Genomic DNA, 14,020 nt, shown 5'->3' with positions numbered 1-14,020 from the left:
AAAGAAGGTTTCTTAGGCCACCTTTACTCTGCAACTTCCTCATATTTAAGCATTTGAATTCTAATGTTCTTCTAGCATAAGAAATAACTCTGCTTTGTGGCTTTTTAAATAGTTTGTTGCTTAAAATGTAACTTACTGAACCAATGGCAATGACAGCAATGACAGTGGTCATCCTCATATACCCTCTCAACATGTTTTAAAATCTGTGCTGCATTAAATGTTCTAATTGCATTAATTTGATAAGTGAAAACATGACATTACTAGATGGCTAATTAGGTTTGCATTCTAACAGTATTTTAAAGCTGACTGTATAGCACAGAATGATGACGTAAGTTTTGAGTAAGCTTAACTTCAAGTTAAAAGATTGTATGAAAGGCTGTGCTCTTCTACTCCCTCCTCTTCACTCCCCAGTACACAACAGGGGCACTGCACATCTTTTGCTGCTGTAAAACAATGGAGAAATATTAAAAAGGGTTGCACCCACAGCTGTCAGCTACTTTCAACTAGAAGTATTTCTCAAAACCTTCCCTCCTCCTCTTTGAAAAATAAACAAAAAAAGAAGGCCAGCTTTTGTAGGTAAAACACAGCTTGAAGTAAGAGAAACACAAGACAAAGCCACCAATTAGAAGATGCTGTGCTTCTGCACATTGCCTATTGAGACTGGAAGACAGAGGCTTGGAGCACCAGAAGGAAGCCTGTAAAGAATGTTTCCAGTAGTGTTCTTGGAAAGAGCAAGTGGCTGGTGAAGAAGGTAAAGACTGTGGAAGCTGGGGATGATCCTGGAGCTCCCTGAGCTGCAGAAAACAAATACCAAAGGCTGCCCAGGGACACTGGTCAGTGGAATCCAAGAGTGGTGACTGTGACCAGCTGTACAGCACAAATACAACTTTCTGCCCAACCCTCCTGACAGCAGTGATCTCCTTCTATGTGAACATGCCTCATTTTCTCTCCTCTCCACCAGCAGCGTTATGTGCATGAAATTATAAGGTAGGTCAAAAGCTCAAATCTTGTTGGTTCTTAGATAAACCCCACTACCCAGATCCACTATGGACTGCTATTCATTCTCTCCTCTGTAAGCCAATCCATCTTATCAACTCTCCCATCACATTAAAATCGTGGACACTGGCTGCATCTCCTCTGAAGCCCTGGTCACTAACCCATGCCAGGTAAATAAGAGATTCTCACCTTTCCACCTGCATTCTCAACCTTATTTTCCCATGGGCTAGGGACATCTTCCTGAAGGTGCTAAGTGACATAGGAAGTTACAGGGTGCTCCACCATTTCCCCATATCAATGATGAAAGGACCAGGACTGGAGATGCTGGGAGGGCAGGATGTGCCCAAGAGCATGCTTGTCCTCCAGTGTGCATACAACTAGAATTGATCAAATTTATCTGTATAAATTATTTTAATAACCACAGTATTTTCAATTCAACAAGCAGTATCCAGGAATACATGGAAGAGTACTTGGCATTTAAAGATTATCTGTACAACTTATTCAAACTATCTTCATTTACTCTTCATCAAAACCGAAATCCTCTTCATCCTGCCAAGTTGCTGAATTGTCCAATTTTTATTTAAACATGCACTGAAAGCTTCTTAAAAAACAATAACAACAACAAAACAACAACAAAAAAAAACACAAACCAAAAAACAAAAAAACCCTCCCACACTCAAATGCCATACTTCTCCCACAGTTACAACCAAAAGACCTCAGGATAAGAAAGGATAAATACAAGGAGTTCTGGTAGTCTGACCCACAGTCAAATGTCCTTTGCGTTAAACAGCATTAAAGCGTAATTAATACTTTTTGGCCCAAATCAACAAATATCTAAGAAAGTACTTGAATCCTTTTCTTGATTACAGCTGTTTCTTGAATCTAGCTTAACAGTGTCGGGTTTGTCAGCAGTTTTTGAACCAGTTATTTAATTTGCTTTAGATTTACTATTGTACTTAATGCAGTTTGGACCACATGAAATGTCTTTTATATTAACAGTTATAATCTGAATCATTATCAATTATCAATTAACTAGTCAAGTCACAAAATGCTGACTACTTTATTTCCCCCATCATTCTAATTTCCATTTTTAGAGAACAAATTTAAACATGAGAGAGATTTCTGTAATACAAGATTATAGTCTACAACAAGAACAACCATCATTTTACAATTTTTAAGGCCTAGATAATTTTCAGAACTGTATGTCTGCATTTTCAAAATTGGAAATTACTAGATATATAAAGAGATTATCAACTAAGTAAAAATTTAAAAAGGAGTCACTGTCCACAGGAACCATGTCTAGTCACGTTTTCAGTCAGTCAGCTAGCTGAGGGTCATGTCATTATCTAGTTTCTGTAGAAAAAACACAAGTACAAAAACAGTATCAAAAAGCAATGTACCCATTTTTATTTAAAATTTATATATTACAAAGCATAACTGTTACACCATATAAATAAGGCTTTAAACATATTGAGAATAATGATATTAATTTTTTTATATCCATCTCTAGCTTTTAAAGAAAAACTTTTATGAGTGCTTGACAGCAGGCAATTTTTATGCAGTATACTGTTGATACAAAATAGTTATTTTTTTAATTCTGCAGTGTATTTTAACTAAGATACAATTACTTTTCAAAAAGAAATTAACTGTTACAAATACACATTAAATTTATTTTAACGAAGTTTTAACTGAAAAAAAGCAATGCTAACTAAATCAGTGATGCAGGATTGTTTCAGGAAATAAATCATAAGAAGCAATGACAGTCAAGTATTTAAGGGCAGAATAGTTTTTTTTTCAACTTGGTAGTGAAATAATTATTTAAAAAACCCCACAAACCTACCAAACATTTTTGGAGGCGGGGGAACTTGGAATGAATCCTTTTTTATTGTGGGTTATGGCCAATCAGCAATGATTTCTAATGCTCTGCATTTCTAATAGAGTGCTAGTTAGAAGCTCAGTTTTCTAAGGACTTGAAAGCCTCATGAAGAGCACAGCAGAGGGAAGGAATGTGCTTGGCAGGTTTTTTCTCATTGGGGGTGTTTTTTTGGGGAGGGATGGTGTTTAAATAGAATAGTACGATACAAGGAAGAGATTACTTGGATTTCCGCAGTAAATTCTTCTGAAAGTTAACAAATTCTTTCCCTTCTCTTTTATTTCTGTGTGATGTAATTGACACACCAGGCATCAGACAATTGCAGTGAGGTTCTCATGAAAATGTGTGGAGAGAACTGGTCAACATTAAGGGAGCTCCTGCTCCTGGCAGCAGCCTCCAACTGGACCCTTACTTGTCTTCTCAAGCCTACAGCTTAATAAGATAATTCAGCATTCTCAAATTAAAACACAGAGGCAGAGAGAATAATTCCATTCCCTTACACACTTAATTGTGCTTATGTTATGTATGAAAAAAAAGAATGAGCTAGTTTTAGCTTGATGTTTGAAAGAGAACCTCCCAGTCTTTTCAGTCTTATCTCTGTTAAAACCAAAGAAACAAGTACGGATGAATCATCTTTCTAATTTAGGATGCATGTTGTATCTACGCTTTTCTAGTAAGAAGTAGTCAAGGCAGACCTGGTATAAGATAATACTTTGTATCAGTTTTTCCTGTAGTGACCAAGACATTGGATTTTTGTAATCAAAAGTAAAAGTTACTGTAAAAACAAACAAAACCTTTGTACAAAGGTAAGAGCCTGGGTACAAGTTACTTAAAAGTGCATTCACCAGAGCTGCCGATGAAAAGAAGTTACACATGAGTTTTAACAACAATTCAGTGCAGAATATCAGAAACCCATCTTTTCAAAAAATCAAGTTGTATGTAAACAAAGGCCACCTTTAGTAACTGCTGCTTATCAGAAGAACATTAAAGTTCTTAGGAAAAAAGGATGAAAAGAATATTATGGGCAAAATCTTTCTTGGCCTTTGTAACTCCTGGGCCACAAGGAGATCTACACAAAGAAAGGTACAAGGAGCAAAACTCAGATGTAAAATGTTTATGTAAAGAGTTAGGATTTTTATGTGGTGGTGTTTCTGAATAAGTTAAAGCAGAACTGAACTGCATGTCCCCCAGTAGAGATAATATGGCTACTGTAATTATTTTATAGCTACAATAGTATTTGGATGTTATTTGTAGAAAACAGGACTTGCCTTTCCTCTCCTAACAGTATTTCCCTTCTGGTGATAGTCCTAATGTTAAAATAAACCAAACCAAAACAAACCCAAAACAACATTCAAATCAAAACAATGTTTTTAACGAAAAAGTGAATTTTGGTCCCTGAACTCTGTAAAACTCTAGGAGCATAACCATCTTTCTTAGGCCACAAGACTCATCTAATTAACTCTCAAACTAATTATCTAAAATACACACCTTATTCCCTCCACAACAGGCTTTACAAATATTTTCTTCACTGTATTCCACCTATATCTGCTGTCTAAGAATAGAGATGACCCAAATATCCCAAACATTCCATTTCACCTGACAACCTTCCCTGTCCTCCACAGGTTCTTTTTTATTTAATCCTTTCCCTTCTCTGCCCTTCAAGGATTGAGCTCTGCATCTTTACCCAGTGCTACTGCAAGGGCATGTGCTTTTAATGAAATAAAGACACGCACAAGCTGATCTCAGTTCCAGTGTTTATTTTTGCATTCTCTTTTTCATCATTAACCAATATTTTTTGTACATAGTGAATACTTCTGTCAGTGTCTAGATCGATATTAATCAAGCGGTTCACTTTTGTTAAAAAAATTTTAAAAATAGATTTTTACTAAAACAAAGTGTATGTGTGCATATATAAGCATACACACACCCATATGTATGTATACAGACATATATATAAAAAATGAAATTTTATTTGTTGTTTATTTGTTGTTGGCCAAAAATAGATTTCAAGTTTATTGTTACGTGTTCATATCTAACTTGAAATAGTAATAAGTAAAACATTTTTAAGTAGTTGAAACTTCAATTCAAGTAATAGCTCAGACTGGGTACTCACCTGCTCAGTAAGTTCTCTGACGTTTGTTAGATTCTTCTGTAGGGGAGTCTGCCAATCTTACTTTGAGCCTGACACCATTCACAATCTTGCCATGTAATGCAGTTATGGCATCACTGGCGCTTGCTCTGTCTGCAAATTTTGCATAGCCCACATTTTTCCCAGCCACAAGGTAAACTTTTATCAAGTGTCCAAAACGACTAGGAAAAAAAAAATTATAGGTTTTGTTGCAACACTGATACCTACTATGCAATCTGAAGAATATATGATTTGAAGTATGCATGATTTGGTAGCTGCAAAAGCTTTATTCTCATAGATATGCCATATTTTCTTATGCTGCCCTCCTACAAAACTCCTAGTTATCAAAGCACCCTTACCTAGAACTACAGATAGAATAGAAATAAAACCAAAAGCTCACAGGCTATGTTTTCTATGAAGCATTACAACAGAATCACAAGCACCAGTGGACTATCTCTTACTTACAACAATATGTAATCAATACTATAGTCCCCAAACAGTAAGTGGCATTCAAAAAATCCCACAAAAGCAAAACAACAAAAAATTGTTCAAAACCAACACAACACAAAAACAGAATTTTAGAGGATAAACTTGCATCTCACTTAAATGACCTTGTGCAGTTGTGATTCATCTTTGAAAAGGTCTCAATGAAATGACTCAGAAAGCAAGCACTAAAGCCTTAGAGGAAACCCCAGATTTCCAAGTCCCCAGATCTCCAGATTCCTGGAGAGTTCCTCAAAAACATTTTCAAAAAATAAGGTCTGTTTGCTTCAATTTATACAAGTGTCATGATTACTGTGCTTAGCCTTTTTCTTCTCCAGCATCTGGTTAAGAAAATCCACTATATCAAATAGGTACAATTTTAAATTCCACACAATGCATAGGTTTTTTTCCTCTCGTATTTTGGAAAGTCTTTGGCTCTCCAAAGATTAACTGCACATGCTAGCTATTAGAAGAGGGAAGTGTTGCCTTTTCTTCAAGAGTATACCAAAAAGAAATAATACACAATAGAGAACAGAGGAACTACAGATTTGTTTTAAAGATGTCAAAAATTGTGTCTCAGCTGCCTCTTAAGGAAGCTAGCTGCATGCAAGAACAGAGGAAAAAGTATCAGTGAGATTCAAACCATCAAAATACCTCAGGATACCTCAGGAAAAAAAACCCCACACACTTTCCTATACTTACTTCCCTAAGCTACTGTGGAAATTTATCAAAATACTTAAATTCCTGATAAAAATATATGCAAAAAAAAATTCCAGACAGGCAAGGCTATAGGAACAGGAAGCATTTTTTGGTTAAAGAGAGACTGGGCATTTTACTTCAGATTACGTTTACCAATAATAAAGCTGCTATACCAAAGCCACCACATCTTTGTTTCAATATGCATTGCTATACATTTATTTCAAAAAATAACTTATCTGCTGATCACAGTACCTATTGATCTCTCTACATTGCCTTTTCTAGAAAGAGTTTTCATTATGTCAATCTGTATTTTCAACATTTGATTTAAATATTTCACTTTTTTTTTTTTTAAGTTCAAGAAAACTTGTTTGCAAATGGAGTCTTACCAGAACACATCCTCCAATACATTTACAGGTAAAGGATGAGGATGAAAAAGTATGAAAAGCCTTTCCTTCACACAAGTATCAGGTGGAACTTTTTTTTTGTGTGGTGGGAGTACAGCATCTGTTTGGGGCTGAAGTAACGGTGAACCAGAAGTTCCTCCAAAGGCCTGCTAAAACAGGAAAAAAAAATGCAGCTATAAATAAACCAATGAGGGGAAAAAAGATATTTTCACACATTTAAAGTTTTTGTTTCTATCACAGGACATACCCAGGTTTCACTAGTTTTCATCTTAATTAATTTGTTTACCCTGGTTATTTCACTAAATTGGACAAAAAATCTAAGCAAGGGACTTATTCCCTTCACAGGGAATAAAAATGTACAAACAAAGCAGAGGTCCATCTTAAACATATAGCATCTAAAACAGTTACAGGGAAAAGAGAGTAGTGTTCCTTATTGACCCATCTAAAGTTTATTACAACAATTCAGAAGAATATTAACAGTATCTATTATATTAACTTACAGGAGGTGTCCTATACTGCTGAACAATTGCATTGTTATTCCGCAACACTGATGACACATGTGCTGTTACCAGCTGTGTTGCCATTTTTCTGATGAGACTGCAAGCAGAAGTGATAATTAACTATTTTAGAGAAAGAGCTAAATTACAAAAATCTTAAATTCCACAAGAGAAAACAAGTTTTAAGGCACACCCCTAACATCTGGAAATTTGTAAACTCATGTAGATAACAAAAATCAAGTCAGGCTTTCATGATACTAGAAATGGTCTGAACGTATGCATGCTAGCTGCAACTCACTGACAACACATATTTCTACATACAGAGTTACAAAACTCTTACTTGCTTTTTTTTAATACTCTAGGGGGAAAAAAAAAGATTAAAAAGCTAACTCTACAAAGCCCACTACATTTTGTGAAAGATGCCTGAAAGGCAGAAGGGATAGAAAAACATCACCTATTTCAATAAAGATCACACAGATTCAATTCAGAAGTCAGAATATTATTACAGAAATCTTACTTCCATATTTCATTTTCCAGTAAGTTTTCCTTATTCTGTTGGAGAGTAAAAAAGAGCAATTGCACTTTTTGCATAGATTCACAGTCTGTGTTGTAGGACCATGAAACAGCATGAATTATTAAAGAATTAAGGACATTGTTTGCAAGAAGTATAGCTTCAATTATTTATTTTTTAGTCTAGATTAGGCATTCAACTCTGAAGTTAATCTCCCCATTTCCCCTCTTTACTGTCCTTATTCATATCCCAGGATAAGTTTGACATGACCTAGAATCCTTTAGGATGAAACTAATACAAAATATGTACTGCAGGAACATAAACTGCTCCATCTTGTAATGAACATTCAAACTACAGGACACATGAGAGATGATCAAAGCAAAACCTGACGTTCTTCATGCAGTGGGGATATCAGATCATCAGCATCCAACAGTTCTCACTACGTAAGTACTGCATAAAGGTGACACTGGCAGTACTGCAAAGTCAACCAACAGATCAAGTAGATAAATCCATTTCTAACACAAAAACCTCTAATTCAGCCTTGCTACATATTACAGAGACATTCACAAAGATTCTTTCCAAATCAAACATTTTCTAATATATCTGAAGAACATATATATAAATCTTTTCTTTATTACATTTTTATTACAGGCTACTAAGTTTCAAAAGGCTTATTCTAAATTATTTCATCATATGCCACAGCAACACTGCTGTTAGTTCTTCTCTTAAAAACTTTCTATCCCAGTGTAGTGGTACTTACTCTGAGCTATCACTCCCATCTTCTAGAAAAATGACAGTTAATCGATTTCCAGGAGGATACTCAAACCCGTGTAATTTATACTTGGCGTATATAGCTGATGCAGCAGTACTGTACTGAATCACAGCATATCCTACAAATACAGCACACAGTTTCAGAATGATAGGGGTAAGTCATAAGATCAGACTACACTCACATCACGTGAAGATTAAACTGTGCATTAGTCATGCATGATACGAAGTTCTGAAGTCTTTTTACCACAATGTCAGTGAAGACAAAAAAAAGCAGTATTTGTGAAGAAAACTTCAGTGGAACTAACTAGTGACAAGTCAGCTATATTTATGATGACTTGAAAAGCCGGAAATAAAGACAAACACAAGTAAAAACACATCTTGAGATGTGTGGAGATGTAATTCTTCCCTGATCCTGAATTAAAACCAAAACCATACACAGTTACACTTTACACTGCAATTTTCCCATCAACATTGATTAAAAATACTGTAAAGTTACTCTGTAACTCTCAAAATCATTTCCATTTCAAGTTCCTCCAGGAACTTCCAGCTCTTCCACATTTTCCTAACAATAGCAAAATTACAAGAAGACTAAACAAAAACAATCCTTTCTATACAAAGCATTATCTGGTTTGGAATCATTTAATTCCCTTTACTCAGCTTCTAGAACAGACATACACATACCTCTTTTTCAAGGTGAAATCTCAGAAGATCTGTTTAGAGAATATTAAAACTAGATACCTAATAGTTTTAAAAGACTTCCTTCTTATTCTGCCCAAAACTATTAACTTAACTTGCTCAAAAAATTCACCTAGCATGGTTTTGATTCAGTCCTTCTTGGGGTTCTATTATCTGAAAATAAAACATATTGAAGGCTACCTGTAAATACAGGATAAAAAAAAAAAAAATTGGGTTTATGCATCAGTAATTGCAGCAGACACCGATATACCTAGGACACTAATTCTTTCCTGCAAGTTTACTGTATTTGGCACTACAAACTAAATCAAGTACAATTAAGATGCACTTCCTGAATTTGAAAAATTTGTACATTTACTTACCACTATTGGTATGAGGATCTCGCTGAACATCACAGTATTCCAGTCCTGGGACTAGATCAAAAAGGGCAAACAGCTGCTCTTGGATCAAGGGAAGCCGTGATACCACTGACAGACGTTTGGAGACCGACTCTTGAATTCTGCTTTCATTTTTTTCAAAGCTACAAAACTCTGGCTGCCCGCCTCAATGATAAACATAAAAATAAATAATTCAGGTCATCACACTAGCATGCCTTAATTTCATACATATTTTTCATTCAACTTCTAAAAGTAACCGAAGTCTATACTAAAATATACTAAAAGTAACGTGTCTATACATATACTAAAAGTAACGTCTATTTCACCAGTGTAGGTCAGGTAATAATTGGCCAACTACAACAAATTGAGTCATAAAAACACAGAAATTAAATGCCTGTCTCATTCCTGACTCCAACACTCAATCTACTCAATTTAAGTGTTGGCCTAAGCCTCCATTATCTTCCCTTCTTCCAAACGGCATTCTTACTTTCTGATCATACTCAACACTACAAATTTATTTTAGTATGAAAAGCTGTTACTTACAAAATGGAAGCATATTTCCTCTTGGTTCTTGCCTCGTGTTACTGTTATAATACTCATGTTCAAAGGACTCGGATGACTTATTTTTAGGTTCAGCCAAAATGGCCCTGTAGCCTGAAAGAAATGACCACGCATATAGAAACACATCAGCACACTGGAATTACCTGACCAGTTCTGCATTCTGTAAGTACTGTATTTAAAACATATTATTCATAAATCCAGTAAGGGCTGGCTGTAGGAAAGTAATTAATCTATAGCTATTGAAGTCTTCCATAATAATTGCGTGAAAGTTAACAACCTACATGTAAAACTACTCCTACTCACAAATTAAGTCAATTTCTGGGAAAGTTACTGAGTACTGGAACAGATTGTCCAGGGAGCGTGTGGAGTCTCCATCCTTAGAGATATTCAAAAGTTGTCTGGACATGGTTCTGGGCAACAATGGTGCCCAGGTAATCCTGCCTGAGCAGGGGCATTGGGCCAGAGGACTTCCAGAGATGACCTTCCAACCTCGACAATGCCGTGATACTTGGCATGATTCAGAGGTGCTGCAGAGGCTTCACAGCACCTTATGTACATTTTGCATTGATCTAGGTTTTACTTTCATTCAAGTACTATGTATTACTCTCAGGCTACCCAACTAATTTCATTTTAACAGAGCAAAACATAAATAACATTTTACTGCTAAATAATCTCGAACACATATTCCTATGTATTTATCACAAATACAATTTCAGTAGAATCACTTATGATAGATACAGCATAGAACTACTATGTACATTAATAGAAGAAAAGAAGCACACAATAACAACAAAAACCAACTACATCTATGTACCAAATTGTTTTGCATTTGTGATTAAGTGAATCATAAATGAGCAGGAGGCCACACTGGAAGGCCACTGTCAGGTTTTCCCAAACACCTTTCTTCTCCTGGATGACCAATACACCATGCACTTCAGTCCCTAATCACCTTGGTGGCCTTCTACCAGACTCACTAAAATTCATTAACACTGGTACTGGAGCATAAATGGCAGATGGTAAGGTCATAAAACAGGCTTTCCTTGATGATGTACATTGAAAACAAACTTCAATTGGAATGAATTTGTTCTGAAATAAATTCATGTAATGCATGAAACTCTGTATCCATTTCCAAACTCTTCACCGATTTTAATCATACTTTGCAAGTATGCTATAATGTGACCACTCTCAGTAATGTTAATAATACTGGGATTTTAATTGCAATAGAACTTTGCCTCAAGATGTGTTTAAAGCATAAATAATTTACCTTAAAATAAAACCAAAAATTAAAATGTACACTAGTGATACATTTATTGTAAAAAAATTTTAAAGAATCAAAACAAATTCTTACTTCGATCACATTCTTCAATTGCTTGAGCAGCTTGTGATGGTTTTAAATATCTCACATAGCCCAAACCTTTACTTTCTCCAGTAGTCTTGTTTTTGATAATGCTGCAATATTCAATGTCTCCATACATCTAAAAAAGTTTAAATTGTATTAATTCACAATATTTAAATGATTGAAATATCTATGTGTTAAGCCCCTCTGATAAATTAAGAACATGACAACTTTTAATAACATTTAACAAACAGTGAATCAACACCTTAAACTTTTCCCGCAGATCTTCTTCCGTGTAGGTTTTTGGTATCATAACAAAGATTCGTGTAAGCTCCTCATCTTCAACATCTCGGTGGCTTCCAGAAGCTCTTGACTGTGCAATGAACACCTACCAAAACAATTAGACAGGCATTAATTATTAGAGAAAGGGTCTTAACTATACATAAATAAGCGAGAAATATAGTTTAACAACTCTATTTTTCACATAAAATAGCTATGGGGGGAAAGCCCACAACAAAACAGATCTCTGGCAAGAGACACATCTGTGACAAGAGGCCTACAAATACACTTAAACCTCAAACGGCTTCTCAGACAGGGCAGGGGTAACCAGAAGTCTTCACCGAGATAATAAGGAATGGTCAGAAATATCAATGCCTGATTCCACAGCTCTGTCAATGCCACAGGCAGCAACCAGTGCAGCGGGCTTGGTAAAAGAGCAGTAACAAGAGAGCCTAGAAGCTTAAGAAAGTTTTGCTATTGCTGCTCTCTACTCAGCTGGGGCAAAGACTGCACACGTAGTGCTCTGTGTGGATCATAACTTGACACATGTAACTGTTCAAATCTTGTTTAATTACTGAAATTGATTGTATCTCAAAAGTGCACCCCAGAAGACAACCAGGTAAAAAACCCTAAAAAAATAAACCAAAAACCAAACAAATAAAAAATCCCCAACTAATTAAGAAAAAAAACAACCTTCAAAGTAAGCCTCATACAAAAGCAGCAGCTGATTTCACAGAGCTATGATATTAATTTTCTGATGGTCATGCAGGAGAATAAATAATACAATTCTGATCTTTTGGCTTCTAGTAACAAGTTTTTCAGAAAAGATTTTACTGACTCAATTGCTTTTTCAAATGAGACACATGGAATCTTCCTTCTCTGTTCAAAAGCACTCATATCTTCTCAGTACTTGGGGAATAGGAAAACAATTCAAGATACTGGAAGCTTCCAGTGAGTTCTATAGATTAAGAAAAACAAAACAAAACGAAACAAAACCAAACATAAATGGTCCTGAAAAAAATTGCATAAGATACAAAAATCAACATGAAATTCCTGTTAAGACAGCTCTCTTTATCCACCTCAATCTTGCTTACAACGCTTAAAACATATTGTCTAAGAACACTTCAGAGATTTACCCAACATTAAAAAAAAATAAAATAAAATAAAAAAAGGGCTAGTTTCCAGTTTCCATGTTCTGCATTTTCCCCAGGCCTGTTGCATCTTATGTGTCGCGTGGGAGCCCCAGACCAGGGCGGAACCCAATGCAGCCCCTGCCGAAGAGAACTGCCAAGACTGTATCCCTCGTAGATGAAGCCGCCCCGGGTTTGACCCAAAAGGGTGACAGCATCAACACCACCAGAAGGCAGGTGGGGAGAAAAGGCCACCAGCAGCCGGCCGGCCGCTCTCCGCCTGCCGCCAAGCCGGGTGGGCACCTCGCCGCGGGCTCCCCGGGCTTGCTCCGGGCCGAGCTCCGCCACCGGCCATCCCCGCAGCCAGCCCCCGCGGAGGGGCTTCCCGTTGCGCCCGCGTAGATAGGCAACCGGCAAGCTCGGGGCAGCGGCCGAGGCCTACGCGGTCGCCATGCTGGGAAAGGAGCGAAGGACACCCCGTCAGGACCCGCTCGCTCGTCCCCGGCTCCGCTCCCCGGCAGAAGTGGGGGCGCGGCCAGCAGCGGTACCTTAATGGGTTTGGTGTCTGGGACCAGGCTGCGGCCGTGCATCTCCTCCATAGCCCGGCAGGCCTGCGAGCTGCGGGCAAACTTGATGAAGGCGATGCCGCGGGACTCGTTGGTGCGCTTGTCCCGCAGCAGCCAGATGTTCTGGATATCCCCGAAGGGGGAGAAGCGTTCCCGAATCAGCGCCTCGCTGGTGTCCTTGCCCAGCACCACGAACACGCGGCTGTTGGGCGGCTCGTCCAGGCACTCGGCCGAAAGGCGGAAACCGCTGGTCTCCTCCATAGCGGGGCCGCCGGGGACAGCTGCCTTACCTCCGCTGCCGGCGAGGAGCAACCACGGCTCCCTCTCCGGCGGGGAGACAACATGACATCCGCCTCTCCCGCGCCGGCCCTGCCCCTTCCTCTTCCCTGCTTCCAGTCAGGGCCGTGGTCTTGCCTGTAGGGGCAGGACCTTTAGGCGGGCTGTGCGGCGTGCCCTGCTGCCCGGGAGAAGGGTTGTACGGAAGGAAAGCGTCCGGGACTGCGCAGGGCATCGGCGTGCATACCCTGCAGGAAACTGCCCGGGAGCGAGTGACTGAAGAGAGATGAATCGAGGGTGGGTGCCGAGGAGAGGCGCTCCCGGGCTCCCCTTTGTCCTGGCAGTGCACGGCCATGGGCGATGTCAGAGCCACCGAACGGAATCGGTCTCCGGAGGCCCCGGGGCCACCCCCTGCGCAGGCACGGCCACCCAAAGCCGTT

General features: G+C 38.2%; 1 protein-coding gene across 2 annotated transcripts; it reads right to left on the bottom strand.

Annotated features, from left to right (window-relative positions):
• Positions 1–1,395: 1,395 nt before the first annotated feature.
• On the bottom strand, positions 1,396–13,666 carry RBM45 (RNA binding motif protein 45). Of its 2 annotated transcripts, none has more exons than XM_008505081.2 (10): positions 13,287–13,666; positions 11,595–11,717; positions 11,342–11,468; positions 9,976–10,086; positions 9,418–9,597; positions 8,352–8,481; positions 7,084–7,180; positions 6,566–6,732; positions 4,983–5,179; positions 1,396–2,349 (listed from the first exon to the last, which is right to left on the bottom strand). In XM_008505081.2, exons 1-9 carry the CDS (start codon positions 13,563–13,565, stop codon positions 4,987–4,989), a joined length of 1,407 nt encoding a protein of 468 aa, XP_008503303.2. In that variant the 5' UTR covers positions 13,566–13,666; the 3' UTR covers positions 1,396–2,349; positions 4,983–4,986. The 2 variants fall into 2 exon arrangements, with proteins under 2 accessions (XP_008503303.2, XP_030310560.1); XM_030454700.1 differs by having other exon boundaries at positions 1,409–2,349; positions 6,566–6,729.
• Positions 13,667–14,020: the final 354 nt, after the last annotated feature.

This window comes from Calypte anna, chromosome 7 (genome assembly GCF_003957555.1).
Source record: "Calypte anna isolate BGI_N300 chromosome 7, bCalAnn1_v1.p, whole genome shotgun sequence".
NCBI classification, from domain to species: domain Eukaryota; kingdom Metazoa; phylum Chordata; class Aves; order Apodiformes; family Trochilidae; genus Calypte; species Calypte anna.
Note: the sequence above shows the minus strand (reverse complement) of the source record. Positions and strands in the feature narration are given on the sequence as shown.